Here is a 24,943-nt window from a genome sequence, read left to right on the forward strand (position 1 = left end):
AGGGGAGCATGTACTGATACAGTGTGGGAAGTATGAGAGGGAAAGAGAGCCTGAGATCCATGTAGGCCTTCCATCAAACGGAGGGGATACAGCAATTGAGTTTAAAAGAGCAAACGGAGTAAAACGTCATCAGATACAGTCTCATATATTTTTATCAAATTGGGCTGGCGGGTAGGATTTAGTTCCTCCTTGTCTCTGGCCCACGCTCCAGGACAGTAGGAGGCGGCAATGCACCATAACGTTGGATGCCAACAGCAGATAAAAACCACAGAAGAAGAGACCGACATTTTTTGAGGGGGGATTTGAGTTCATTCGACACAAAGGTGGGGGGAAAAAAACGAGGCAAAACATTTCGATGGATACGCCAGCGTCATTAAGCTAGCTAATTTTTAAAAAATATATATATATATATAGCTTGCTCTCATTCGACATGTCTGAAAGAAGACTCGCGAAGGTTTCAGAAGTGGAGCAGCGTAAGAGTACTATTTTTCTCTCTTCCCAAACACCACCTATGTTTGACTCACGAGATATCAGATGTTAGCTAACTCATAACTTTCTGTAAGTTAACTAGCTAGAAGTAGCTAACATTTAGTCTAGCTATTTAGTTTTTTTGGTATAGCTGCGAACACGTTAAGCGGTCGCAGGAAGTAACTTCGATATCTCTTATCTAAAGAACCTAAGCTAGCTGCTAACTATTAGCTAGTAACGTTAGCTAACATTACGTGTGTGCCCTGCTGACATTTTGTATTTTTTTCCTGCTATTAGACCCCGGAGACATCCATAGGATGGTAAGTACCAAGCTGAATGTTTAGTTAGCAATTGTTGTAGGGATTACATTTTAATTTGTGTACTGGCGTTGTTTGAGGCAAGGAGGGGGGAGACACCCGTGTGAAGTGGGGTCTGTCTAAGGGTCATTCTCACGAAAACGTCAACGTCATTTTTCACATTTCCTGGATCTGAGATTAGGACTTGTATGTATGTATATATCTATTTTATAATTGCCTTTTCCAACAATTAAATTTTTTTTTTAAGCAAGTTCTCCGTTTGATGGAAGGCCTACATTATGCTCAAATAGCCACAGTTTACTTGGCCATGTAAAACTAACTTGAAAGCGGGTACAGCCTCAGTATTCCCAGTTAACGTGTACTGGATGTTGCACGGAATTCAATGTTCAACTTTGCGCTTAGCAAACCTGAAATATGCTCAGTGCTGGGGGGGGAACCCAGGGAGTTGATTTTAAAGTTCCCATAATTGTGCAACCCTATCTAAGAGACACATAAAAATGCATCTGTACTTTACTTTCCTGCCTCCTTTCTTTTTCAGCATGCTGTAATGGATTTTGTAAGAGTGAACTCTCACGGGCTAAACATTGGATATCTTGGTAAGAACTGGTATTAAAAGCAATGCCTAGTGCAGGGTTTCTCCAAACTCTATCCTCAAACCCCAAGGGCTGCACGTTTTTTTGTCCTAGCACCACACAGCTGATTCAAATAATCAACTAATCATCAAGCTTTGATGATTTGAGTCAGGCTGTGTAGAGTTAAGGCGAAACCTAAACGTGCACCACTTTGGGGTCCAGAGGACAGAGTTTGGGAAACGCTGGCCTAGTGCTAGCACAGTATAAATGCAAATAACATCGATGATACGTTTATTAGCATTTTTATACCAAGATGACTTATATATATATTTATATGTATTAGATGAATAACAAGTTTGTATCACATCAGTCGCCTTGATTAAAAAAAAAAAAAAAAATGTCACTGGACCTTGAAAGATGAATCATATTTAAACAAGATGTGCTGAAAATAAATTTGTTTGAATCTATGCTGTTCCCAACGTCTAGCTCTATTGTTTACTGTGAATGACAATTCCCATTCTTTTCACCAAGGTTTGGATTTTGTAACCCATGAATATTACTCGGGTGAAGACTTTTATGACAGTGACTATGAAGATCACCATGGTAGAAAGTCATACTGTGGATTTTCCAGAAACTTCTTATCCAACTCAAGCTCTTCATACCAACCCACCTCTCTGCATTACAATCAACCACCTAAAGCAGCCTCTAAACCATCTCCAGATAATGTCAGTATTTTACAATCTCCTGTTAATCTAATGGAAAAATAGTATGGCTTTGATTGCTACAAAACCTTTTTGAATAATCTTGTATTCTATTTAAATATGTCTTCGTTCTGCAGCCTGCCGTGAGAGCTCTTGAGGCGTTGAAAGAGTACCGAAAGAGCAAAGTCAAGGCTGAGAAGAAGAAGATTAAGAAAATTGTGAGTTTTGAGGTCAACTAGTCCGACCCCCCCCCCCCCCCCCCCCAACTTACCCATACTCGTCGGGAGGTTAGCGGGTTTAGGAAAGCTCAGACAATTTAAACAAAGTTCTACTTTTATCAATTTCTGTCCTACAGAAACAAAAAGAAAGAAGACTGCTTGAGAAGTTGGAAAAAGAAAAACAGAACCCAGTGACAGAAGTCAAGGTGAGTGCTATATCTACTCAGCTGATTAACAATGTTCATTATATTTAATAAAAGCTAAAGCAATCACACCTGGGTTTATATATATATATATATATCAGTTTAAGCATGTCAATATAATTTAAATGTATGATTTTTCTCTCTTGACATATGAATGTTGAATGTTCACAGCTTGATGCAGAGAGTAAAGTGAATGAAAGTAAGTGTAACAAGACTAGTACCAGCGCTAAAGGGGCTCTCGCTCAGGGCCTGCAGGACTTGTCTGTTACTGATAGCGGAGACAGCAGCGGAGAGTCCAGCGACGCCGAGGAGGAGAGTGAAGAGGAGAGCATACACAGCAACTCGGAGGTAACCAAACTAAAATGATGCCTTTTACATTTTGGTGATAAATAATGTTTCATGTATGTTTATGTTAAAAATAACCAAACTATAGCATTCCAGTAGCCTGAAACTGATATTTCTGATTCCTCCCCATTGTTTAAGTGAAAGACGGACAATGTGTGGCAGTCAAGAAAGTTGAGCCTTTTCTGAGAATGTTTTGATGTCAACCAAAATGGAAAGAATTGCAGTATGGATCTTTCTGCTTTATCCCTTTGTGTGTAGGTGAAAGGCAGCAAACGTATGGCTTCTCCCCTATACATAGGATACATTTTCTGGCAAGTGATCGTAGTAACGGGATAAGTGTCATTTAGAAGTTAAATGTCACACCCTGCATTTGGCATAATGCAGTGTTCATTTAATTTTAAAAAAATAAAAAAATGTACAACATATTGTCCTTGGTGAAAACGAATGAATATAATGAGATGCAGTTTAAATTATATATTTTTTTAAACATTGTAGCATATTAGTTTTGTGTTTCAGTTGACAATAATGTGAAGAGACGATAATTCCATGTTAGGCTAAAGAACATTTTAATTTGACATCAAGCTCCCGCCCCTTCTTCTGTGTTGTCCAATCATAAGCATGCGTGACTTTGCGGAATATTTCATGCAATCCTCTCATTGGCCGTATTAACTTCTTTCAGTTGCGCAGTCTGATTTGAGCAGGTCTAACCGGCTCTCCCACATAACTCCCGAACGGTTACTTCAGTCACTGAAGCGCAACCAGGAAGCTTCGATTGCAACTGACCTAAACTAGAAACAATGTTTACTCTCTTTCATGTAAGATATTTTTTGCTTTGATCGCATCAGAAACTCTTATTTCCCCATGTGCACTGATATTTTTTTCATCTATCCACAAATGTGAGTGTAGTTTTTACCCCTTTTTGGGGAAATATTCATGCTATTTGCAAAATATTAGGATTACAGTAATATTTCTGGCATTGTTGGAAAGCTCACTCCAATTATTTTCAGTGTCAGGTCATGGTGGGATGAAAAGAGCTGTATCTTTAAATGGTTTAACCTGTAGCCTAGGCTGTAGTTAATCATGGCTTGCATTGGTTACAATCTGCCACAATAGCAATATTTCAAGTTTTTAATGTCATGTGCACAAGTACAGTGAAATGCCTTTTCTTGCAAGCTATAAAATCCAACAGTGCACTAATCAATATCAGTGTAGCACTAAAAATAACATACGGTAGTGTCAGCCATACGAAGAGATAGTAGGCCAAGTTTGACACGGCTATCTGAATGTTCACATGATGGCAAATGCGTTATTTTTTGGGGGGGGAGAAATGCACGGGCTAAAACTAAACACATTGTCCCGAGTTTAAGTCCAACTAAGAACATATTTACTAAAATGGGACGAAGACTAAAAGTTATTTTAGTCATTAAGACTGAAACTATATCTAAAATAGCTGTCTAAATGAACACTGGCGTAACAGAAGCAGCATGTCATTGTTGGTGTTTAACTGCTACTCCAGAAGCAAAAAAAAACACTTAATCAAGTTTCTATTTTGGAGAAAATGGACAGGTCTATTTTGACCCTTTTCTCTTCCCCTATTTCCACCAGGAACTGCAGCTGGATATGACCAGCAGTTTTGTATCCAAGGCTGCTGATATAGCAAAGCGTCAACTTGAACAGAAGCCTAGGCCAGAATGGAAGGAGAAAAAGAAAACCAGTCAACCGAAGGAGAAACCAAATAAAGAAATGAAAGATATACAAAAGGTGTGCTAATCTTTCCTATTGAATGCTTAAGGTGTACACAAAGCCAGGAATACACTGTACAATATTAAACATCCTGGAAATATATGGCACGCTGTACAATAAACCAGCGGTTAAATCTTGCTGTTGCTATCGGTAGTGTACGATGGACTCCCCCCTCACTTAGCAGCTGTTTTTCCCCAAATGACATATACAATTTCAACGAGAGATGGGTAAACAGTTATGAATATTGGCAGGGAGAAATGGAAGTGCATAAAATAATTAGTTGAGGCATTGGGTATGTTGTTGAAGTGGATTGAGTGTAGTGTGAGCTGACTGAAAAATGTTGTATATAACGTATCCTACTGATTGAGCAATTCCACAGCGGACCAGTTTATTCACTCATCGTGCATTTCTATTGGCTATCGGAATGCATCACCTGTCGCACTGCAGGAGCTCCGACAAAACATTTGGTTATGAGAGACTTCATCGTGTGGGGGTCATGATGTTGTCTGGAGAACATGGAGGGAGGGAAGGGGGGGGGGGGGGGGCATTTAATCTACTTCGTTGCCCCCCCAACCCCCGGTGACACTATGCTCCAAGATTAAAATACAATCCAGAAAAACGATCTGCGACAAGTGAAATCGTAGAGAAATATTGTTCTGTCTTATCATTGCAGTGTGTGCCCACTTTTAAGTATTCTGGATGTGTAAACTTGTCTCTTGTTTTATCCTTGCACAGAATTCTCCTGTACCCAACACTGAGGATATAGTTAAAAAGAGTACAGAGCTGGCTGGTGAGTTTTTCTTATTATATTATTAAAGAACTTCCCTCATTATTTCGTAACATTTTGTCCAAATGTTGCAAAAGTGAGTATTCTAGACCAGAGTTGCTTGAAAGGAACACCCTAGAAGAGGGGGTACACTGATTTTGAATTTGGCAGCTTTTTTTTTTTTTCTCTCTCCACAGTAATTGGTAATCAGTTTGCCAGCAGTGGACATTTTGACATGGCTGTTAAGTATTTTACGGATGCAATTAAGTACAACCCTGCAGAGTTTAGGTGAGAAACTACAATCATCTTGAAATGTCAAACTGTTCACCAATTATTTTTTTAAATAAATGTGATTTTAAATGGTTTGCATAATGATTTTTTTTATTCCCCTTTACAGTATTGATTGGTTCCTAGGCTGTGCCATCAACTAGGATAATTGATTTGGTTTAAATGACACCACTTTCTCAGGTTTTCAATGTGCTTTTACAGCTGAAAACAAACTGCTTTTGTGTTTCAGGCTGTTTGGCAACCGGTCCTTCTGTTATGAGAAGATCCAGGACTATGAGAAAGCCTTGGCTGATGCGGAGTTAGCCCTCAACATGAGTCCTGGCTGGGTCAAAGGCCTCTACAGAAAAGGCAGAGCTCTGGCAGGGCTGAAGGTAATGTCTGATGCCAGGGTCAGTTATAGAGCTTTGAACCATTATCCTCTCTCTGGATGTCTTTCAAACTTGGATTACATTTCTGTAGAATTTCTATCGAGAACAAGAAATGTCAACTATCCCTTTTTTTGTAGCCATGCCAAGTTGTGTACTTCCTGTCTTTTCGCCAATCGTGAATCGGTACATGAGCATGTGCCGTATGCACAGATGTTTGCGAATGCGTTTTATCTTATTGTTTACTATTCAGACTGAGAATCTTACATTTTAGCGTACAGAGAATTTACAATAATTTCCCCCACAGAGATACGACGAAGCCGCCCAGGCCTTAAAGGAAGTGCTGCGTTTGGACAGCTCCTGTGCCGATGCCGCCCAGGAACTTATGAGGGTCCAGATAACACAGCTAATGGTCAGCAACATGATGCGGAGTTGACAGTTATCACACACCCAGCTGCATTAGGACAATTTTTTTTTATAAACATGGAAGGAGACTATTTTAGTCTCTTATGGGTTACTGTAGTAGAAACGATGTACAACTGGTTGTACTCAATAGTAGGCAGATACCATTTGAAAGGTGTTACATATTTCTGATGCAATGTTTCTGGGTTTTGTGGTCTTGTTTGCAGGGGTTTGGCTTTTCCCGGGAACAGAGCTCAAATGCCTTAATAATTCACGGGAACGTGGAGAAATCACTTGAGGCATTGTCCAAAATATCTGGTAAGAGCATCTGAAGGTTTCTCCTCTGTGGAGGTAGGCAACTTGACATATATATACTGTTGTGGAGTCCAGAGTTATTTGAACTGAGAAACCTCAGACATTTTTAGGGACTTGTTCTTGTTTTAGGAATCCTCTATAACGGCAGTTATCCAACTGCAAGTGTTACCTATCCTGCCAAAGTGGACCGTGTCTACAGCACCTCTCAAACATCAGAGTTCCCCTCAGCACCAAAACCTCATCAGGCCCAGCATTCACAAAGCCTTCAGAACAGACCCAAGACCAACACCCCCATAAGGAGATCGGAAAACTTTCCTGTAGAAACGTAAGTTTGAGTTCTACTTGACTGTTTTTCCATTCCCAGTCCTTGACATGAAAATGTAGTATTAGAGATCGTGTCTGTTTTCGTGTATATTGCTACTGGCTGTAATGTGTGTTTTTGGTAGGTGTAGCAATTTGATATTTGCTTTTACTTACAGTAAATTGTACCCTATTTGGGTTGGAAACTTGGTCCCATCAGCAACGGAGGCTATGATTATAGAGAGATTTGAGGGGTAAGTGAATGCACCACATATTTCAATTGAACCCTCGGGGAAGTGGGGCAGTAAGAAAGATCTCCTTTACACACCATTCATTTAGATATTGGGGCGGAAGTTAGCTTAGTGGTTAGAGCGTTGGGCCAGTAACCGAAAGGTTGCTGGATCGAATCCTCGAGCTGGCACGGTAAACATCTGTCCTGCTCCTGAACAAGGCAGTTAACCCACTGTTCCCTGGTAGGCCGTCAGTGTAACTAAGAATTTGTTCCTTACTGACTTGCCTAGTTTAACATTTAAAAAAAAATTATACTGTGTTTTGCCACAGCCAATCACCTTACCCAGTTTCCAGATTTTGTTTGACAACTATGCTTGAGTAGAAAACTAAGCTATGAACGAGGCACTCTTGAAAATATCCTTGTTTAATCAGTCCCCTGCTTGTTTCTGCATCTCTAATCAATGTCTCTTTCATTGCAGAGCTGGGAAAATCCATAGTATTAAGCTTCTGCGCTCCAGACGATGTGCTTTTGTTAACTATTTGGACCCAGACTGTTGTGAGATTGCTTTGACTTTTCATGTAAGTGTCTTTACAACGTGCAGACTTGCACTAAAGGTCCCTGGGTCTTATGTGCGAGTGTCTGCCCATTTTTCTCTACTTTATTCTGTATGTTTGAGTAACATGTTTGGTTTCACACACTTATGTTCCCATAAGTTTCTTAATTCATTGTGTTCAGACTTCAATTCCCCTCGATGATTATTGGAGGATGGGCTCTTAAGGTCAGTCAGTGTCTGACCACCTCCTCCAATGCACTTAGAGGATTTGAGGAAACAATGACAGAGAAGGCAAGGATTTGAGACTGCTAGTATAGTTTTCAGGCAGTCTTGGTCTTAATTGGATGTTTTGTGCAAGCCTCTGACCTCTTGGGAAATAATTGTCTGTCTGCCATCTTAAAGGGGATGGAGCTCAATGGGTCCAAGATCTTAGTGCGCTACCCCGACAGGAACCCAACACACCTGGGCATAGCCAAGGATGCCCAGAAAGCTCAGGACCTGCCTTCCCATAGCACGTACGTAGGATCTATTGGACAAATAGCGAAAGGGCAATATACAGTACTGTCCCTGGTTTTTGATCTTGAAATGGTTTGCTTCCTGCTAGCAGTGAGTAGCCTATTGAAAATCATAAATTGTTGGCATAGTAAAAAATATTACTAGAAAAGGTTGTGGTTGGGCCACACCATCCTTTGGGCTGGCATGCATTTATTGGCAGTTTATAGATTTTATTTGTGACTTTTCTATCCTTTTGTAGAAAGGAGTGCTTCTTCTGGAGGAACCTGGGCTGTAACAGGAGGCCAAACTGCCCCTACAGGCACATCCCAGAACACAATGGCGTTGACAAAGGCAAGGACAAGACCTCGGCCCAGTGAACCCGTCAACTTCAACTGGCCCACAGTCAAACTCATGACTTAGCGCTGCTGGAAGAGGCTACTCATTCAGGATTTTAGATGGTTCATATTATGCTTTTAAGCAGTGATTCCCAAACAGTGCACACAATTTTGGATTGAGGCTATTTCCTAGCTGGAATTAAAAGGCTTTTAGAGGCCAAAAATGTTTGTTTTTATGTACACAGTTTATTTTTAAGATGTAAAGGTGTTTTTAGAACAGACAATCTTGTTTGGCACCATTTTTTTTTTCCCTACCCTGTCTACACCAAATGTTAGCTCTTGCTAAAGCCCATATGATGGATCATATTGGAGAAATGTCACTAATGACATTGACTTATCATTGTAGTCGGTGGTTTTCTCTGTTGCCTGCTAATGATGAATGTTGGTCCATATAAACGTATGTTGGGATCGTGTCACAGCTAATAAGTCAAGTAATTCTGCGTTATTCATTAACTGGTACAAATCATTTCCTGACACTTTTTTCTTTTTCCCTTTCGTGTTCCTGTAATTGCGGTCTTATAGTCTCATAGTTTCAATTTAACTTCAAACCCCCCCCCCCCCCAATAAATTGACTACTTTGCATCAACGTGGAAAACGGATTTCATTGGCATAATCTCGTCACTGTAGGGCATTTTTGTAAAAAAAAAAAAAAAAAAAATCACTCTAAATTTACTGACATGGTGATTTCCCGTAGAATTTGTGTTATTTGACCACTAATATCTGGTAAATCAAAACTAGACATTGAACTGACATCTGTGGCTAGTAGTTTCAAAAGTTATATTTTTATTTTTTCTCGACTATTTTGTACTGATCAGTAAACCTGGCGGTCTATGGTGAAAATGTAACGTTCAAATTAAGATTTTTGTAATGTCTTCGGTTGAATTGGTTCAATAAATTACATTTCGCTTGGTCATTTCTTTCAAACTTATATTTCTATTCTATTTCTATTAAAGTTGTCATGCATTTACTCTTGTGACATTAACATGTCTTTATGACGGTACAATCACCTATCTGTCCTATAACATCAAACGAGGTGCTTCATGGTTTGTACTGACGTTAACCGTGGTAAGAGCTTGACGGTCACTTTGCAGAAGGAAGAACGCTTACGAGCAATGGTATTGTACTCCGGCAAATCAACCAGTAGGTGGCAGCACAGGCGTGGAATACTGAGGAAGTTGATCAATCAAAATGGTTACCACAAAATCTAGAATCATGCTTACTGATTTTTAACCATTTCTAACGAACTGATGTGATGTCACTTTAACCCATACGAGTCTGGGGGGTTATGCTAAGCTATATGGAGTTGTTTTAGGGTTATATGAAGGATAATTTAGCTTTTTGATTTGGAACGTTAAGACCCCTTGAAGTATAAAACATTGTGCCAGTCAAAAGTTTGGACAAAATACTCATTCAAGGGTGTTCCTTTATTTGTACTTTTTTTAAAAATATTGTAGAATGATAGTGAAGACATGGACACTAATACATATGGAATTATGTAGTAGTCAAAAAAGTGTTAATAAAATCCAAATCTATTTTATATTCTTCAAAGTACCCACCCTTTCTTTGCCTTGATGGAGGCTTTGCACACTCTTGGCATTCTCTCAACCAGCTTCACCTGGAATGCTTTTCTGAATGTTTTGAAGCAGTTTCTTACTAATGCTGAGCACTTGTTGGCTGCCAGGTCATCTGATGCAGCACTCCATCACTCTCCTTGGTTATATAGCCCCTACATAGCCTGGAGGTATGTTGGGTCATTTTCCTGTTGAAAATGAAATGATAGTCTCACTAAGTGCAAACCAAATGGGATTGCGTATCGCTGCAGAATGCTGTGGCAGCCATGCTGGTTAAGTGTGCCTTGAATTCTAAATTAATCACAGTGTCACCAGAAAAGCGTCATCACATGTCATCCTCCATGCTTCACTCTGGGAACCACACGTGGAAATCATGCGTTCACCTACTCCGCGTCTCACAAAGACAAGGTGGTTTGAACCAAAAATCTCATACCAAAGAACAGATTTCCACCGGTCTAATGTCCGTTGCTCGTGTTTCTTGGCCCAAGCAAGTCTCTTATTGGTGTCCTTTAGAGGGGTTAATTTGCAGCAGTTGATGTTGAGTTGTGTCTGTAACTTGAACTCTGTGAAGCATTTATTTGGGCTGCAATTTCTGAGGCTGGTAACTCAAATGAACTTATCCTCTGCAGCAGAGGTAACTCTGGGTCTTCCTTTCCTGTGGTGGTCCTCATGAGTGCCAGTTTCATCATAGAGCTGGATGGTTTTTGCGGCTGCACTTGAAGAAACTTTCAAAGTTCTTAAAATTTTCCATATTGTCTGACCTGCATGTCTTAAAAAAAAGATGGAGTGTCTTGGATGATGGATTTCTCTTTGCTTATTTGAGCTGTTCTTGACATACAGTGCCTTGCGAAAGTATTCGGCCCCCTTGAACTTTGCGACCATTTGCCACATTTCAGGCTTCAAACATAAAGATATAAAACTGTATTTTTTTGTGAAGAATCAACAAGTGGGACACAATCATGAAGTGGAACGACATTTATTGGATATTTCAAACTTTTTTAACAAATCAAAAACAGAAAAATTGGGCGTGCAAAATTATTCAGCCCCCTTTAGTTTCAGTGCAGCAAACTCTCTCCAGAAGTTCAGTGAGGATCTCTGAATGATCCAATGTTGACCTAAATGACTAATGATGATAAATACAATCCACCTGTGTGTAATCAAGTCTCCGTATAAATGCACCTGCACTGTGATAGTCTCAGAGGTCCGTTAAAAGCGCAGAGAGCATCATGAAGAACAAGGAACACACCAGGCAGGTCCGAGATACTGTTGTGAAGAAGTTTAAAGCCGGATTTGGATACAAAAAGATTTCCCAAGCTTTAAACATCCCAAGGAGCACTGTGCAAGCGATAATATTGAAATGGAAGGAGTATCAAACCACTGCAAATCTACCAAGACCTGGCCGTCCCTCTAAACTTTCAGCTCATACAAGGAGAAGACTGATCAGAGATGCAGCCAAGAGGCCCATGATCACTCTGGATGAACTGCAGAGATCTACAGCTGAGGTGGGAGACTCTGTCCATAGGACAACAATCTATATTGTTATACAACAAAGTATATTGCACAAATCTGGCCTTTATGGAAGAGTGGCAAGAAGAAAGCCATTTCTTAAAGATATCCATAAAAAGTGTAGTTTAAAGTTTGCCACAAGCCACCTGGGAGACACACCAAACATGTGGAAGAAGGTGCTCTGGTCAGATGAAACCAAAATTGAACATTTTGGCAACAATGCAAAACGTTATGTTTGGCGTAAAAGCAACACAGCTGAACACACCATCCCCACTGTCAAACATGGTGGTGGCAGCATCATGGTTTGGGCCTGCTTTTCTTCAGCAGGGACAGGGAAGATGGTTAAAATTGATGGGAAGATGGATGGAGCCAAATACAGGACCATTCTGGAAGAGAACCTGATGGAGTCTGCAAAAGACCTGAGACTGGGACGGAGATTTGTCTTCCAACAAGACAATGATCCAAAACATAAAGCAAAATCTACAATGGAATGGTTCAAAAATAAACATATCCAGGTGTTAGAATGGCCAAGTCAAAGTCCAGACCTGAATCCAATCGAGAATCTGTGGAAAGAACTGAAAACTGCTGTTCACAAATGCTCTCCATCCAACCTCACTGAGCTCGAGCTGTTTTGCAAGGAGGAATGGGAAAAAATGTCAGTCTCTCGATGTGCAAAACTGATAGAGACATACCCCAAGTGACTTACAGCTGTAATCGCAGCAAAAGGTGGCGCTACAAAGTATTAACTTAAGGGGGCTGAATAATTTTGCACGCCCAATTTTTCAGTTTTTGATTTGTTAAAAAGGTTTGAAATATCCAATAAATGTCGTTCCACTTCATGATTGTGTCCCACTTGTTGTTGATTCTTCACAAAAAAATACAGTTTTATATCTTTATGTTTGAAGCCTGAAATGTGGCAAAAGGTCGCAAAGTTCAAGGGGGCCGAATACTTTCGCAAGGCACTGTACAAGGTTTTATCTCAAAGCTGCTAATGAGAACCTTTACGACCTCGTACCTAGCCGGTGGGAATTCGGTGGAGCACTCCCACCCACATAGTGGCAGTGCTGGCAACACTGGCTGCAGTAACCCATAGGGAGGAGGTCACAATCAGACAGGGGGCATATTATTGTGGCCTTGGCTGCACAGAATAATCAAACGGCCTGACTGCACAGTCGTGCTCGGGAAGAAGGGTCACAACGGGGAAACAGCATGTGTATGTTGGGGGAAAGGGGTGTAACAGAGCTCCATCAGCTAGGACTAGACATTGGTTAATCAAATCTCCCCATTCCTTCTCAATCTGGCATGCCTTCTCAAACAGCTGCAACTGTAGTTGGGCTATGGGATGGAACTACTGCTGAGCATCAGAGTTTGTGGTTGTATGAGAGTGTGTGTGTGGGGGTGCATAGCTGTATACAATACAACTGAGGCGAAAGACACATGCTGTAGGTTGCTAATCTGTTTCTGTTCTGTAGGTGGCACTATGTGCTCTTTTCAAAAGGTCTCATTCTCTTAAAGGACCTAGGATCAGTACACTACAGGAGTGGTCTATCAGTCACTGGGAAGACAACCCAACTTGGGATGGGGGGATGTTTAAGCAGGTGGAATATTGGAGGACAACTGGAGACGTACTCAGTCACAAATACAGATACTGCATATGGACACTCAATCATCATTGTACTTTTTAAAGGTACACATGTAAACATGTACTATATCAGTCAAAAGTTTGGACACACCTACTCATTCAAAGGGTTTTTCTTTATTTGTACTATTTTCTACATTGTAGAATAATAGTGAAGACATCAACACTGTGAAATAATAGACAAGGATTTATGTAGTAGCCAAAAAAGTGTTAGCAAAAATCCAAATAGATGTTATATTTTATTTTATTCAAAGTAGCCACCCTTTCTTTGCCTTGATGGCAGCTTTGCACACTCTGGGCATTCTCTCAATCAGCTTTACCTGGAATGCTTTTCCAAATGTCTTGAAGAAGTTCCCACTTATGTTGAGCACTTGTTGGCTGCTTTTCCTTCACTCTGCAGTCCAACTCATCTCAAACCATCTCAATTGGGTCGGTGATTGCGGAGGCCAGCTGTTCTTGACATAATATGGACCTTGTCTTTTACCAAATAGGGCTATCTTCTGTATACCACCACTACCATGTCACGACACAATTGATTGGCTCAAATGCATCAAGAAGTAAAGAAATTCCACAAACAAACTTTTAACAAGGCACACCTGTTAATTTAAATGCATTCCAGGTGTGCCAAGAGCTGGTTGAGAGAATGCCAAGGGTGGCTACTTTGAAGAAACTCAAATATAAAATATATTTTGTTTAACACTTTGTTGGTTACTACATGATTCCATATGTGTTATTTCAAAGTCTTTACTATTATTCTACACTGTAGAAAATAGTAAAATAAAGAAAAACTGTGGAAGGAGTAGGTGTGTCCAAACTTTTGACTGTTACTGTATATTATATTGTAAATATAATTGAAACTTGTATCTCATTATGGTAAGTGGTGAAATAAGTATAGCTAGCTATAATTGTAATGGACTAGCTGATCCTTAACACGGGGGCCCCTCAGGGGTGCGTGCTCAGTCCCCTCCTGTACTCCCTGTTCACTCATGACTGCACGGCCAGGCACGACTCCAACACCATCATTAAGTTTGCCGATGACACAACAGTGGTAGGCCTGATCAGAGACCTGGCCGTGCGGTGCCAGGACAACAACCTCTCCATCAACGTGATCAAGACTAAGGAGATGATTGTGGACTACAGGAAAAGGAGGACAGAGCACGCCCCCATTCTCATGGACAGTGCTGCAGTGTAGCAGGTTGAGCAAGTTCCTTGGTGTCCACATCACAAACAAACTAACATGGTCCAAGCACACCAAGACAGTTGTGAAGAGGGCAGGACAAAACTTATTCCTCTCTGGAGACTTAAAAGATTTGGCATGATCCTTAGATCCTCAAAAGATCTTCAGATGCACCATTGAGAGCACTGGTTGCTTCACTGCCTGGTATGGCAACTGCTCAGCCTCGTCCCCAAGGCACTACAGAGGATAGTGCATACGGCCCAGTACATCACTGGGGCCAAGCTTCCTGACATCCAGGACCTCTACACCAGGCGGTGTCCGAGGAAGGCCCTAATTGTCAAAGACTCCAGCCACCCTAGTCATAGACTGTTCTCTCTGCTACCGCATGGCAAGAGGTACTGGAGCGCCAAGTCTAGGTCCAAGAGGCTTCTAAACAGCTTCTACCCCCAAGCCATAAGATAACTGAACATCTAATCAAATTCCTATCCAGACTACTTGCATTGCCCCCCTACCCTTTTTACGCAGCTGCTACACTCTGTTGTTATCTATGTATAATAACTCTACCCACATGTAAATATTACCTTGACTAACCAGTGCCCCCACACATTAACTCTGTACCGGTACCCCTGTATATAACCTCGCTATTGTTATTTTACTGATGCTCTTTAATTATTTGCTACTATTTCTTATTTTTGTAGGTATTTTTCTTAAAACAGCATTGTTGGTTAAGGGCATGTAAGTAAGCATTTCACTGTACCTGTTGTATTAGGCGCATGCGACAAATTAAATGTAATTTGATTTGAAAACTTTGAGACCTTATATAAACATGTGTGAGCCATTGCCAATCAGGTACAATCAATTGAATTGACCTCGGGTGGACTCCAATCAAGTTGTAGAAACATCTAAAGGATGATCAATGGAAACAGGATGCACCTGAGCTCAATTTCGAGTCTCTTAGCAAAGAGTCTGAATTCGTAAATTGGGTCGGAGTATTCGTATTCGTATTCGTGTGACGCAATTGCCGAGCATCAGGAGTCTTGCAGAGGCCATATCCAGCTCTGTACTGCATCGCCTCTCAAATTTAGTAACAAGGCCGAGGGCTCCGTATAGCTTCACATTGACATAATTGGTTGACAGTGGGTGAGGACGCTAAGTCCTGTATAAACCCAAACTCAGTCTTTGACAACTTCCTTCACAACAGCCCTGCTCTGACATCTGCGGATGCCGCATTGCAGTAATTGGCCACTGCAGACGTCATATTAACCATGAAGAGCCTTATAGACAAGACGGGGGGCCCTCTGATTGGTGCAGTGGTCTAAGGCATCACAGCGCTAGAGGTGTTACTTCATTCCCAGGCTGTGACACAACTGGCCGTGGCTGGCAGTCCCATTGGACAGTGCACAATTGGGCTAGAGCTTGGCTGGGAGGGTTTGGCTGGGGGGGTGCTTTACTTGGCTCATTGCTCTCTAGTGACTCCTTGTGGCTGGCCAGGGTGCCTGCAGGCTGGTCAGGCTGGTCAGCAGTTGGGTGGTGTTTCCTCTGACACATTGGTGCGGCTGGCTTCCGGTTTAAGCTGGTGGGTGTTAAGGAGCGCGTGGTTCGGTGGGTTAGGTTTCAGACAAAACATGACCCCATCTTTACCCGTTTGAGACAAGATCAAACAGCGTTTAAAGCTCATGAGTCTTGATTCTGTGCACCGAAACAACGTTTCATTCTCTTAGGCTAGAGATAGGTAAATAACCACATTAACCACATTAACTATAAAAAGCTTACTGCTATCACAGGTGCTATAGAATAATATAGTCGTGCAGTATAATGCTAGAAAGAAATGGCAAAATGCATAATGGAAAAATAACATTCTAAAATAGCAGATTATGGCAGATTAGACCATGTGGGCATAAAACCACATTGTCACACTACCTCATTGCTGTACCCTACACATACAGTTAGTTATCTGTAAGGTCCCTCAGTCGAGCACTGAATTTCAAACACAGATTCAACGAAAAAGCCGACGCTGAATATCCCTTTGAACTGTTCAAGAGTCTTATGACATATGGGGTAGAAGCTGTAAAGGAGCCTTTTTGACCTCGACGTGGCGCTCCGGTACTGCTTGCCATGTGGTAGCAGAGAGAACAGTCTATGACTAGGGTGGCTGGAGTCCATGGAAATGTTTCTATCCTTCAACTTCTGGGTTATGGGACCAGCACGCTTCTGCTGCGCAACTCTGCTTTCAGCCTCCACTGAAAAGACTTAAACTCATTTTTTTTTTTTTACAACTGCTTCTGTCAGTTTGTACAGGTCATGCTGATTACAGAAGCGAAGCGGAAGCGTGATGTCTACTTTAACCACGTGTACGATCGGTCGAAACCACTCTCTGCTATCCAGTTCATTTTCAGCAAGTGCCCCAGTGGCCTAATGGATAAGGCCTTCTAAGCCAGGGATTGTGGGTTTGAGTCCCATCTGGGGTGGATGAATGCAAATCCTATGGAGGAAGAGAGATCAGCATATAAACACAGAGTTTTATTGATTGAAGCTTTCCGATCCAATTTTTAGAAACGAAGATTTAACAGGGATAAAAAAGGAGAATTTCGTGGGCATGTCTCTGTGCCCTGCGAAATGCAATTTTTTTTACAACTGCTTCTAAAAGTTCATATAGGTCATGCTTATCACACATTTCCACAGTGACTTAAGACACTGACCGCCTAATCCATTTATTGTGAGTCGAAGTATTGTTTTGGGGTACCTGAAAGTGGAGGGATGAAGAGGAAGTGTGCAGGGCAGTTAACCAAGTGATTTAGGGATCGAAACCATCCTCTGCTATCCAGTTTGCTTTTAGCAATGAAGTGCAAACAGAAGAGAAGAGCTGGGCACATAACACAGAGGTTGATGGATCGAAGCTATCCAATTCTACTTTTAGAAATGAAGTGTAAACAGGGATTTTTTTTTGAAATTGGAGAATTTCATGGGCATGTCTCTGTGCCCTCCGTGATTCTTTTTTTATTACTGCTTCTATCAATCCATATAGGTCATGCTGATCACAGAGAGACACAGTGGCTTAAGACACTGATCTCCTAATCCATGTATTGTGAATTCAAGTATTGTTTTGGGGTACCTGAAAGTGGAGTGATGAAGTGGAAGTGTGCCTGGCAGTTAACCCAGTGATTTATGTATCGAAACCATCCTCTGCTATTCAGTTTGCTTTAGCAATGAAGTGGAAACAGAAATATTAAAACATAATTTCATGGGCATGTCTCAGTGCCCTCCGTGATTATTTTTTGACTGCTTCTGTCAGAATGTACAGGTCATGCTGATTACAGAAGCGAAGCGGAAGCGTGATGTCTACTTTAACCACGTGTACGTTCGGTAGAAACCGCTCTCTGCTATCCAGTTCATTTTCAGCAAGTGCCCCAGTGGCCTAATGGATAAGGCACTGGCCTTCTAAGCCAGGGATTGTGGGTTTGAGTCCCATCTGGGGTGGATGAATGCACAGAGAGAGAGGAAGAGAGGAATAGAGATCAGCACGTGACACAGAGTTTGATGGATTGAAGCTTTCTGATTCAAGTTTTAGAAATGAAGATTTAACTGGGATAAAAAAAAGGAGAATTTCATGGGCATGTCTCTGTGCCCTCCGAAATGCAATTTTTTTTACAACTGCTTCTATCAGTTCATATAGGTCATGCTGATCACACATTTCCACAGTGACTTAAGACACTGACCGCCTAATCCATTTATTGTGAGTTCAAGTATTGTTTTGGGGTACCTGAAAGTGGAGGGATGAAGTGGAAGTGTGCAGGGCAGTTAACCAAGTGATTTAGGGATCGAAACCATCCTCTGCTATCCAGTTTGCTTTTAGCAATGAAGTGCAAACAGAAGAGAAGAGCTGGGCACATAACACAGAGGTTGATGGATCGAAGCTATCCAATTCTACTTTTAGAAATGAAGTGTAAACAGGGATTTTTTTTTTACATTTGAGAATTTCATGGGCATGTCTCTGTGCCCTCTGTGATTCTTTTTTTATTACTGCTTCTATCAATCCATATAGGTCATGCTGATCACAGAGAGACACAGTGGCTCAAGACACTGATCTGCTAATCCATGTATTGTGAATTCAAGTATTGTTTTGGGGTACCTGAAAGTGGAGTGATGAAGTGGAAGTGTGCCTGGCAGTTAACCCAGTGATTTATGGATCGAAACCATCCTCTGCTATTCAGTTTGCTTTGAGCAATGAAGTGGAAACAGAAATATTAAACCATAATTTCATGGGCATGTCTCAGTGCCCTCCGTGATAATTTTTTGACTGCTTCTGTCAGTTTGTACAGGTCATGCTGATTACAGAAGCGTAGCGGAAGCGTGATGTCTACTTTAACCACGTGTACGTTCGGTAGAAACCACTCTCTGCTATCTAGTTCATTTTCAGCAAGTGCCCTAGTGGCCTAATGGATAAGGCACTGGCCTTCTAAGCCAGGGATTGTGGGTTCGAGTCCCATCTGGGGTGGATGAATGCACATTTCTGTGGAGGAAGAGAGATCAGCACGTGACACAGAGTTTGATGGATTGAAGCTTTCCGATTCAATTTTTAGAAATGAAGATTTACCTGGGATAAAAAAGGAGAATTTCATGGGCATGTCTCTGTGCCCTCCGAAATGCTAATGTTTTTACAACTTCTATCAGTTCATATAGGTCATGCTGATCACACATTTCCACAGTGACTTAAGACACTGACCGCCTAATCCATTCGATCAAGTATGAGTTCAAGTATTGTTTTGGGGTACCTGAAAGTGGAGGGATGAAGTGGAAGTGTGCAGGGCAGTTAACCAAGTGATTTAGGGATTGAAACCATCCTCTGCTATCCAGTTTGCTTTTAGCAATGAAGTGCAAACCGAAGAGAAGAGCTGGGCACATAACACAGAGGTTGATGGATCGAAGCTATCCAATTCTACTTTTAGAAATGAAGTGTAAACAGGGATTTTTTTTTTACATTTGAGAATTTCATGGGCATGTCTCTGTGCCCTCCGTGACTCTTTTTTTATTACTGCTTCTATCAATCCATATAGGTCATGCTGATCACAGAGAGACACAGTGGCTTAAGACACTGATCTCCTAATCCATGTATTGTGAATTCAAGTATTGTTTTGGGGTACCTGAAAGTGGAGTGATGAAGTGGAAGTGTGCCTGGCAGTTAACCCAGTGATTTATGGATCGAAACCATCCTCTGCTATTCAGTTTGCTTTGAGCAATGAAGTGGAAACAGAAATATTAAACCATAATTTCATGGGCATGTCTCAGTGCCCTCCGTGATAATTTTTTGACTGCTTCTGTCAGTTTGTACAGGTCATGCTGATTACAGAAGCGTAGCGGAAGCGTGATGTCTACTTTAACCACGTGTACGTTCGGTAGAAACCACTCTCTGCTATCTAGTTCATTTTCAGCAAGTGCCCTAGTGGCCTAATGGATAAGGCACTGGCCTTCTAAGCCAGGGATTGTGGGTTCGAGTCCCATCTGGGGTGGATGAATGCACATTTCTGTGGAGGAAGAGAGATCAGCACGTGACACAGAGTTTGATGGATTGAAGCTTTCCGATTCAATTTTTAGAAATGAAGATTTACCTGGGATAAAAAAGGAGAATTTCATGGGCATGTCTCTGTGCCCTCCGAAATGCTAATGTTTTTACAACTTCTATCAGTTCATATAGGTCATGCTGATCACAGAGAGACACAGTGGCTTAAGACACTGATCTCCTAATCCATGTATTGTGAATTCAAGTATTGTTTTGGGGTACCTGAAAGTGGAGTGATGAAGTGGAAGTGTGCCTGGCAGTTAACCCAGTGATTTATGGATCGAAACCATCCTCTGCTATTCAGTTTGCTTTGAGCAATGAAGTGGAAACAGAAATATTAAACCATAATTTCATGGGCATGTCTCAGTGCCCTCCGTGATAATTTTTTGACTGCTTCTGTCAGTTTGTACAGGTCATGCTGATTACAGAAGCGAAGCGGAAGCGTGATGTCTACTTTAACCACGTGTACGTTCGGTAGAAACCACTCTCTGCTATCCAGTTCATTTTCAGCAAGTGCCCCAGTGGCCTAATGGATAAGGCACTGGCGTTCTAAGCCAGGGATTGTGGGTTCGAGTCCCATTTGGGGTGGGTGTATGCGGAGGAAGAGACATCAGCACTAGACACAGAGTTTGATGGATTGAAGCTTTCCGATTGAAGTTTTAGAAATGAAGATTTAACTGGGATAAAAAAGGAGAATTTCATGTGCCCTCCGAAATGCAAATGTTTTTACAACTTCTATCAGTTCATATAGGTCATGCTGATCACACATTTCCACAGTGACTTAAGACACTGACCGCCTAATCCATTTATTGTGAGTTCAAGTATTGTTTTGGGGTACCAGAAAGTGGAGGGATGAAGTGGAAGTGTGCCTGGCAGTTAACCAAGTGATTTAGGGATCGAAACCATCCTCTGCTATCCAGTTTGCTTTGAGCAATGAAGTGCAAACAGAAGAGAAGAGCTGGGCACATAACACAGAGTGCCCCAGTGGACTAATGGATAAGGCACTAGCCTTCTAAGCCAGGGATTGTGGGTTTGAGTCCCATCTGGGTTGGATGTATGCGGAGGAAGAGAGATCAACACGTGACACAGAGTTTGATGGATTGAAGCTTTCCGATTCACTTTTTAGAAATGAAGATTTAACTGGGATAAAAAAGGAGAATTTCATGGGCATGTCTCTGTGCCCTCCGAAATGCATTTTTTTTTTACAACTGCTTCTATCAGTTCATATAGGTAATGCTGATCACACATTTCCACAGTGACTTAAGACACTGACCGCCTAATCCATTTATTGTGAGTTCAAGTATTGTTTTGGGGTACCTGAAAGTGGAGGGATGAAGTGGAAGTGTGCAGGGCAGTTAACCAAGTTATTTAGGGATCGAAACCATCCTCTGCTATCCAGTTTGCTTTGAGCAATGAGGTGCAAACAGAAGAGAAGACCTGGGCACATAACACAGAGGTTGATGGATCGAAGCTATCCAATTCTACTTTTAGAAATGAAGTGTAAACAGGGATTTTTTTTTACATTTGAGAATTTCATGGGCATGTCTCTGTGCCCTCCGTGATTCTTTTTTTATTACTGCTTCTATCAATCCATATAGGTCATGCTGATCACAGAGAGACACAGTGGCTTAAGACACTGATCTCCTAATCCATGTATTGTGAATTCAAGTATTGTTTTGGGGTACCTGAAAGTGGAGTGATGAAGTGGAAGTGTGCCTGGCAGTTAACCCAGTGATTTATGGATCGAAACCATCCTCTGCTATTCAGTTTGCTTTAGCAATGAAGTGGAAACAGAAATATTAAACCATAATTTCATGGGCATGTCTCAGTGCCCTCCGTGATAATTTTTTGACTGCTTCTGTCAGTTTGTACAGGTCATGCTGATTACAGAAGCGAAGCGGAAGCGTGATGTCTACTTTAACCACGTGTACTACAGTCCTCCGCTCTACCAACTGAGCTATCGAAGGATAAAGAATGTAGTCAAACGCCATCACCTAGATGGTCAGAGGTTTGGCAGAAGCATATGTTCCCTTTAAGAAATGAATCTGCTGAGTTTGGTGGTTTCTTGGAGCTGCTGAGGATTGCCCCCAGGTCTTCGTACGTTCAACTAATGCTCTATTCCTCTGAGCTACATCCCCTTAGATTGCAAGTAGTTGCATTTGGGAATAGACAAAAAGTGAGCAGAGGAATAAAATCGCTGTTTAGCTCCCTCACTGCAAAATGCATTTTTCTCTCTCCCTGTTGGTCTAGTGGTTAGGATTCATTTATTTTACCACCGAGGCCTGGGTTTGATTCCCGCTCAGGGAATGACTTGCTTTTGGGGAAACACTAGGCATAAGTCAAAAACTTGGCACAACTGCAGAAAAAGTTATACTCTTCTGAGTCAGCGAACTAAGGTATGTTGCAATCTCGAGAACTCTCTGCTGCTCTACCAACATTCCTATCAAAGGTCAACAAGTGAAGATTTCTTCTCTCAGGGAAAGATATTTTTTGTCAAGCACATGTCATGGTACACTGCTGTCAAAAAGTTGGCGTAAGCCACAAGAAAAAGTACAATCCTTCGAGCAGGATTTGAACCAGCGACCTAAGGATTACAGCAATTTCACCTACAGTCCTCCGCTCTACCAACTGAGCTATCGAAGGATAAAAAATGTAGTCAAACGCCATCACCTAGATGGTCAGAGGTTTGGCAGAAGCATATGTTCCCTTTAAGAAATGAATCTGCTGAGTTTGGTGGTTTCTTGGAGCTGCTGAGGATTGCCCCCAGGTCTTCGTACTTTCAACTAATGCTCTATTCCTCTGAGCTACATCCCCTTAGATTGCAAGTAGTTGCATTTGGGAATAGACAAAAAGTGAGCAGAGGAATAAAATCGCTGTTTAGCTCCCTCACTGCAAAATGCATTTTTCTCTCTCCCTGTTGGTCTAGTGGTTAGGATTCATTTATTTTACCACCGAGGCCTGGGTTTGATTCCCGCTCAGGGAATGACTTGCTTTTGGGGAAACACTAGGCATAAGTCAAAAACTTGGCACAACTGCAGAAAAAGTTATACTCTTCTGAGTCAGCGAACTAAGGTATGTTGCAATCTCGAGAACTCTCTGCTGCTCTACCAACATTCCTATCAAAGGTCAACAAGTGAAGATTTCTTCTCTCAGGGAAAGATATTTTTTGTCAAGCACATGTCATGGTACACTGCTGTCAAAAAGTTGTCGTAAGCCACAAGAAAAAGTACAATCCTTCGAGCCGGATTTGAACCAGCGACCTAAGGATTACAGCAATTTCACCTACAGTCCTCCGCTCTACCAACTGAGCTATCGAAGGATAAAAAATGTAGTCAAACGCCATCACCTAGATGGTCAGAGGTTTGGCAGAAGCATATGTTCCCTTTAAGAAATGAATCTGCTGAGTTTGGTGGTTTCTTGGAGCTGCTGAGGATTGCCCCCAGGTCTTCGTACTTTCAACTAATGCTCTATTCCTCTGAGCTACATCCCCTTAGATTGCAAGTAGTTGCATTTGGGAATAGACAAAAAGTGAGCAGAGGAATAAAATCGCTGTTTAGCTCCCTCACTGCAAAATGCATTTTTCTCTCTCCCTGTTGGTCTAGTGGTTAGGATTCATTTATTTTACCACCGAGGCCTGGGTTTGATTCCCGCTCAGGGAATGACTTGCTTTTGGGGAAACACTAGGCATAAGTCAAAAACTTGGCACAACTGCAGAAAAAGTTATACTCTTCTGAGTCAGCGACCTAAGGACTGTTGCAATCTCGAGAACTCTCTGCTGCTCTACCAACATACCTATCAAAGGTCAACAAGTGAAGATTTCTTCTCTCAGGGAAAGATATTTTTTGTCAAGCACATGTCATGGTACACTGCTGTCAAAAAGTTGGCGCAAGCCACAAGAAAAAGTACAATCCTTCGAGCCGGATTTGAACCAGCGACCTAAGAATTACAGCAATTTCACCTACAGTCCTCCGCTCTACCAACTGAGCTATCGAAGGATAAAAAATTTAGTCAAACGCCATCACCTAGATGGTCAGAGGTTTGGCAGAAGCATATGTTCCCTTTAAGAAATTAATCTGCTGAGTTTGGTGGTTTCTTGGAGCTGCTGAGGATTGCCCCCAGGTCTTTGTACGTTCAACTAATGCTCTATTCCTCTGAGCTACATCCCCTTAGAATGCAAGTAGTTGCATTTGGGAATAGACAAAAAGTGAGCAGAGGAATAAAATCGCTGTTTAGCCCCCTAGCTTGCGAAATGTCTTTTTCTCTCTCCCTGTTGGTCTAGTGGTTAGGATTCATTTATTTTACCACCGAGGCCTGGGTTTGATTCCCGCTCAGGGAATTACTTGCTTTTGGGGAAACACTAGGCATAAGTCAAAAACTTGGCACAACTGCAGAAAAAGTTATACTCTTCTGAGTCAGCGACCTAAGGACTGTTGCAATCTCGAGAACTCTCTGCTGCTCTACCAACATTCCTATCAAAGGTCAACAAGTGAAGATTTCTTCTCTCAGGGAAAGATATGTTTTGTCAGTCAAGCACATGTCATGGTACACTGCTGTCAAAAAGTTGGCGCAAGCCACAAGAAAAAGTACAATCCTTCGAGCCGGATTTGAACCAGCTACCTAAGGATTACAGCAATTTCACCTACAGTCCTCCGCTCTACCAACTGAGCTATTGAAGGATAAAAAATGTAGTCAAACGCCATCACCTAGATGGTCAGAGGTTTGGCAGAAGCATATGTTCCCTTTAAGAAATTAATCTGCTGAGTTTGGTGGTTTCTTGGAGCTGCTGACGATTGCCCCCAGGTCTTCGTACGTTCA

The 24,943-nt window shown here is 41.6% G+C and overlaps 1 protein-coding gene and 7 non-coding genes across 8 annotated transcripts; 5 read left to right on the forward strand and 3 right to left on the reverse strand.

Moving 5' to 3' along the window:
• The first annotated feature begins 263 nt into the window (after positions 1-263).
• LOC139404346 (tetratricopeptide repeat protein 31-like) lies at positions 264-9,591 on the forward strand. Its single transcript, XM_071147213.1, has 18 exons — positions 264-473; positions 766-788; positions 1,324-1,381; positions 1,889-2,082; positions 2,196-2,276; positions 2,414-2,482; positions 2,651-2,827; positions 4,430-4,585; positions 5,303-5,357; positions 5,531-5,621; positions 5,851-5,992; positions 6,294-6,398; positions 6,616-6,706; positions 6,833-7,028; positions 7,183-7,257; positions 7,714-7,813; positions 8,191-8,303; positions 8,543-9,591. Exons 1-18 carry the CDS (start codon positions 431-433, stop codon positions 8,658-8,660), a joined length of 1,887 nt encoding a protein of 628 aa, XP_071003314.1. The 5' UTR covers positions 264-430; the 3' UTR covers positions 8,661-9,591.
• An 8,384-nt stretch (positions 9,592-17,975) lies between these two features.
• On the forward strand, positions 17,976-18,048 carry trnar-ucu (transfer RNA arginine (anticodon UCU)). The gene has a single exon. It is a non-coding gene; the product is annotated as a tRNA-Arg (tRNA).
• A 945-nt stretch (positions 18,049-18,993) lies between these two features.
• On the forward strand, positions 18,994-19,066 carry trnar-ucu (transfer RNA arginine (anticodon UCU)). Its single transcript has one exon. It is a non-coding gene; the product is annotated as a tRNA-Arg (tRNA).
• A 939-nt stretch (positions 19,067-20,005) lies between these two features.
• On the forward strand, positions 20,006-20,078 carry trnar-ucu (transfer RNA arginine (anticodon UCU)). Its single transcript has one exon. It is a non-coding gene; the product is annotated as a tRNA-Arg (tRNA).
• Positions 20,079-20,643: 565 nt separating this feature from the next.
• Positions 20,644-20,716, forward strand: trnar-ucu (transfer RNA arginine (anticodon UCU)). The gene has a single exon. It is a non-coding gene; the product is annotated as a tRNA-Arg (tRNA).
• Positions 20,717-22,684: 1,968 nt separating this feature from the next.
• On the reverse strand, positions 22,685-22,771 carry trnay-gua (transfer RNA tyrosine (anticodon GUA)). Its single transcript is given in 2 exon segments — positions 22,685-22,720; positions 22,735-22,771. It is a non-coding gene; the product is annotated as a tRNA-Tyr (tRNA).
• A 589-nt stretch (positions 22,772-23,360) lies between these two features.
• trnay-gua (transfer RNA tyrosine (anticodon GUA)) lies at positions 23,361-23,447 on the reverse strand. Its single transcript is given in 2 exon segments — positions 23,361-23,396; positions 23,411-23,447. It is a non-coding gene; the product is annotated as a tRNA-Tyr (tRNA).
• A 589-nt stretch (positions 23,448-24,036) lies between these two features.
• trnay-gua (transfer RNA tyrosine (anticodon GUA)) lies at positions 24,037-24,123 on the reverse strand. The gene is given in 2 exon segments: positions 24,037-24,072; positions 24,087-24,123. It is a non-coding gene; the product is annotated as a tRNA-Tyr (tRNA).
• Between the last annotated feature and the right edge of the window lie 820 nt (positions 24,124-24,943).

This window comes from Oncorhynchus clarkii, unplaced genomic scaffold (assembly GCF_045791955.1).
Source record: "Oncorhynchus clarkii lewisi isolate Uvic-CL-2024 unplaced genomic scaffold, UVic_Ocla_1.0 unplaced_contig_1345_pilon_pilon, whole genome shotgun sequence".
Taxonomy (NCBI): domain Eukaryota; kingdom Metazoa; phylum Chordata; class Actinopteri; order Salmoniformes; family Salmonidae; genus Oncorhynchus; species Oncorhynchus clarkii.

What these genes read in the sequence shown, in the direction of transcription:
- LOC139404346 (XM_071147213.1), top strand. Translation starts at nt 431, where the DNA reads ATGTCTGAAAGAAGACTCGCGAAGGTTTCAGAAGTGGAGCAGC. An exon ending in GCATACACAGCAACTCGGAG is followed by an intron (nt 2,828 to 4,429) that starts GTAACCAAACTA and finishes TATTTCCACCAG; the next exon opens with GAACTGCAGCTGGATATGAC. An exon ending in AAAGAGTACAGAGCTGGCTG is followed by an intron (nt 5,358 to 5,530) that starts GTGAGTTTTTCT and finishes CTCTCTCCACAG; the next exon opens with TAATTGGTAATCAGTTTGCC.